This window comes from Mustela nigripes, chromosome 13 (assembly GCF_022355385.1).
Source record: "Mustela nigripes isolate SB6536 chromosome 13, MUSNIG.SB6536, whole genome shotgun sequence".
In the NCBI taxonomy this organism is placed as follows: domain Eukaryota; kingdom Metazoa; phylum Chordata; class Mammalia; order Carnivora; family Mustelidae; genus Mustela; species Mustela nigripes.
The window spans coordinates 91630485-91634442 of NC_081569.1; the positions used below are offsets into that span (position 1 = coordinate 91630485).

The window sequence follows — 3958 nt, forward strand, 5'->3', positions numbered from 1 at the left end:
GGTGGGGGAGGGGAGCAGGGCAGGAGAGCAAAGCCTTCGGGGAGGGCTTGGGAAGGGGGCTCCCAGCTCGGGCTAATGGATCCGCGTCAGCTCCTCCACAACCTTGATCAGGTCATCTGCGGTGGCCTCTCGCTTCATCCCGCTGCCATCATCATACTGTAGGTTTGCCACCACCTCCTGCATCTTGGGCTGGCTGATGTCCAGGAAACTCTCAATCAAGTCTCCATCAATGAAGCCCGTGGCGGGTTCTGTCTTTCGCTCAGTATGAAAAGATCTCCAGAAAGAGTGCTCGATCTTGCCCATGCTCTTGATGACTTTATTGAGTCGGTTCTGCATGTCCAACAGGAGATTGTACCAGCTCTCGGACAGCGAGGTCACCAGCCCAATCATGCCGTTGACTGTGCCAAAGAGCACCGAGCCCTGCGTGGGGGTGGAAGTCTCGCCCAGGTTCTGCATGACCAGAGAGCCGAGACAAAAGACGTTGACAAACTCTCCCAGGTGGAAGAGACCGACTTCCTGGAGGTGTTGCCGCTCCTCATCGGTGGTGGCAGCACTATCCTTCTGACACACAAACAAGTTAAAGGCATTTTCGGCCCCCAGGAAATTGTCATCATCCAAGATCTCCACAGCACTCATCCAGTTAGGATTAAAGTCTCCAGCGATCTCTTCAAAGTTCCCCTCCATGGGCTTGTAGGCAAGCAGCAGCACTGAGCGCATCAGGTCACCCACCAGGATGAAGTTGCCCTTGGTCTTCAGGTAGAGGGCCATGATGTTGTTGTAGTGATTGCACTCCATGCGAAGCTCCTTTTCTGTTGTCCACTCATAAAGCCGCACCGTGCTGTTGATGCTGGCTAACAGCTTCCCGTTAAATTCCACCATGGAGTACACGGCTCCCTTCACTTCCTTCTCAGCCACAGTCTGTAGTTTTCCATCGGAATACTGAAAGACCACGATGCGACCCTGCTTGGGCTCCGCCTCTTCGGGATACACCATGGCCGTGCCCACGATGAAGTACGTGTTGGGGTCTTTGCCCAGCTTGCAGGAGACCAGGCTGAGGGCATACTCATTCTGCAGAAACTGGTGGGCATGAAGCACTTCGAAGGTGTGCTGGTCAATGATGAGGAGGTTGTGCACCTCCACCTCCTCTCCGAAGGAGGTCTCATGCGGCGCGGTGCTGCTGGAGAACAGCTTGCTGGAGCTGACACTGCTGGACAGGGCCTGGGTGCTGGCACTGGGCCTCAGGGCCGTGGTGCCGCCACTCGTGTCCTGGACTTCGATACGGCTGGAGAGGACCCCGAAGCACTGGGACACTTCCTGATAGCAGATCTTCCTGGGAGACTCATAGAGGGGAACCGTGCGGATATGCAGCTTCTGGATCTCGTCAATGGTGCCAATGGTGAGGGTGCTGTTGTTGGCCAGTGCCAGGCTGTCAGGATAGCCATCAGAATTGAGGGGATACATGTAGTTGACTTCCTTGAGGTTGACATTGGAGAAGACCAATTTGTGGTTGCTGCTGTAGATGACAGTGGGGCGGTCAGAGCAAGCAAAGACGTTGGTGGTAGAAAGAGAACGGAAAGTCCTCAACACCGTGGGCTGGGTGCCCAGGGTCACCTTCTTACGGTCGCTCAACAGGCCTGTCTCAATGTTGAGTCCGAAGTAGAAAAGTGCCCCATCTCCCAAGGCACAAAGGAGGTAGTGGCTACTCTCAAAAGTGGTCATCAGGATGGAGCGAGGAATGATCTCTCCACCCAGCATCTCTTTGTGCAGTAGCTCAAAAGAGGGCAGCTTCAAGATACGCGCCGAGATGTCTGTCCAGAGGCCAATGGCACAAAGAGGGGACAGCCCATTGCTATCGCCCAGCGGGGTGATGTCCAAGCAGGCCACTTCGTGTTCCATCTCTGTATGGCTGATCTGCCAGAGCTCCTGAGGATGGATCTGCAGGTAGTAGAGGGCCCTTCCCACCGCTACGACCACCTGGCTGCTGTTGCAGGAGGCCACACTGATGTTCTTGCCCTGAGGCTCTTTCCACTCACTGACCAGAGCTTTGGGTTCCTGAGAGACCAACCTCACAGATGCTGAAGTGATCTGGATGAGTTGCTGGTGAGCCACATTGCCACAGAAGAAAGTCTGCTGATCATCCACGAAACCCATCAGTTCGGTTTCTTCCACCTCTTCTCCGTTTAACATGAGAACTCTTGTCTGGCCCACAAAAGAGAGCACCAGAGTGTCATCAGTCTCCCGGTTAGGGTCAGACCGCAGCGGCCACAGACCTTTGATGCCTGGTAAGTCAATGCTGGCATGCTCATGGATTCCAATTCCATTCCAGATGATTCTCAAGGAACCTTCCTTGAAAGCCCCGGAGCAAGTAACCAGCTGCCCCTGCCCCTGCCTCTCCAGATCCACCACGCACATGTCCACAATGGGTCCTAAATTGGTGAAGGTTTCCATGGCCACTACATAGGAGCCTTGTTCATTGCTGTCAACGTTCAGCTTCACAAGCTGGGAGTCCCCAAGGCGAGACCCAACGAACACAACACCGTTATCGAGGTATGTCAAGCATTCAGCAATAGAGGTCTCTCCGAGGAGCTCCACATGGAGATCTTTGAGGGTGACGGTGCCATCCATCTGTTCCTCCTTCTCCAGAAGCAGCATGAAGAGCCGTCCTTCCATGTCTCCCAGCAGATAGCGGGAACCATTGGGGTCCACACGATTGTGACACACAATTGTGCTTTGCTTGATGATAGGAGGGGCAATCGCCAGGTATTTATCTCCATTGTGGTAGGTGATGGACTCCTGTCCAATGATGATGGCCCCTCCGAAGGGCTCTGGGACTGCAATCACCATGGAAGCTTCAGCTTCTACGTTCTCCTGTTTCCAAGGGCCCTTATTGAACTCCTTCTCACGGAGAGACACCTCATAGGTTTTCACGTGCCACCCCTGAGGGTCCTGGTAGACAAAGCAGATGGTAGGTGCCTGGCAACCATATAGGAACTTGACGTCGATGACATGCAGTTCCTTGAGGCGGATGTTAAAGGCCTTGAGCTCTTTATTGTCCTGGTCTAACGGAATAACCTTGAAAAGGCCATCATAGAGTCGCAGGCCAATCATCCGGCACTCAGGGTCGATGATGCCAATAATGCCGGTCTCTGAGGGGCGGCCAATACGGTCCTGGACATTGCCATGGGCTCGTGTTATGATATCAATGCTCTCGCCACTCTGCTTATATTCCAGGATGCAGGCGTTGTATTTAGCTGTTAGGATAAACAGTAGGTCCTTGCTCTCCCCCTTGGGCCTGAAAAGCTCCATGACTGCAATCTTCCCATACATGCCCACCTCTTTGACGGGGCGAAGACCCTCAGCAGTGACCACATAGATCTCTAACCTCGTGTTTTTGGCAATCAACAGGTTCAAGTCTTCAGCTGAAGTAAAGTGTCCGGTCATGCAGCCGTTCACGGCGGTGGGCTTCTGCGCCGTTACCACGTAGTTGTACGACATGTCGAGGTCTGGGACGGCACTCGAGCGCAACGATAGAGAAATGGACACAGGCGAAGAGGTATTTTTTGATATATATATTTTTTATAAACATATATTTTTATCCCCAGGGGTACAGACCTGTGAATCACCAGGTTTACACACTTCACAGCACTCACCAAAACACATACCCTCCCCAATGTCCATAATCCCACCCCCTTCTCCCAAACCCCCTCCCCCCAGCAACCCTCAGTTTGTTTTGTGAGATTAAGAGTCACTTATGGTTTGTCTCCCTCCCAATCCCATCTTGTTTCATTGATTCTTCTCCTACCCACTTAAGCCCCCATGTTGCAGCACCACTTCCTCATATCAGGGAGATCATATGATAGTTGTCTTTCTCTGCTTGACTTATTTCGCTAAGCATGATACGCTCTAGTTCCATCCATGTTGTTGCAAATGGCAAGATTTCATTTCTTTTGATGGCTGC

The 3958-nt window shown here is 52.8% G+C and overlaps 1 protein-coding gene across 1 annotated transcript; it reads right to left on the bottom strand.

Moving 5' to 3' along the window:
* Positions 1-6: 6 nt before the first annotated feature.
* LOC131999908 (DNA damage-binding protein 1-like) lies at positions 7-3507 on the bottom strand. Its single transcript, XM_059373127.1, has one exon. It carries the CDS (start codon positions 3493-3495, stop codon positions 73-75), a length of 3423 nt encoding a protein of 1140 aa, XP_059229110.1. The 5' UTR covers positions 3496-3507; the 3' UTR covers positions 7-72.
* Between the last annotated feature and the right edge of the window lie 451 nt (positions 3508-3958).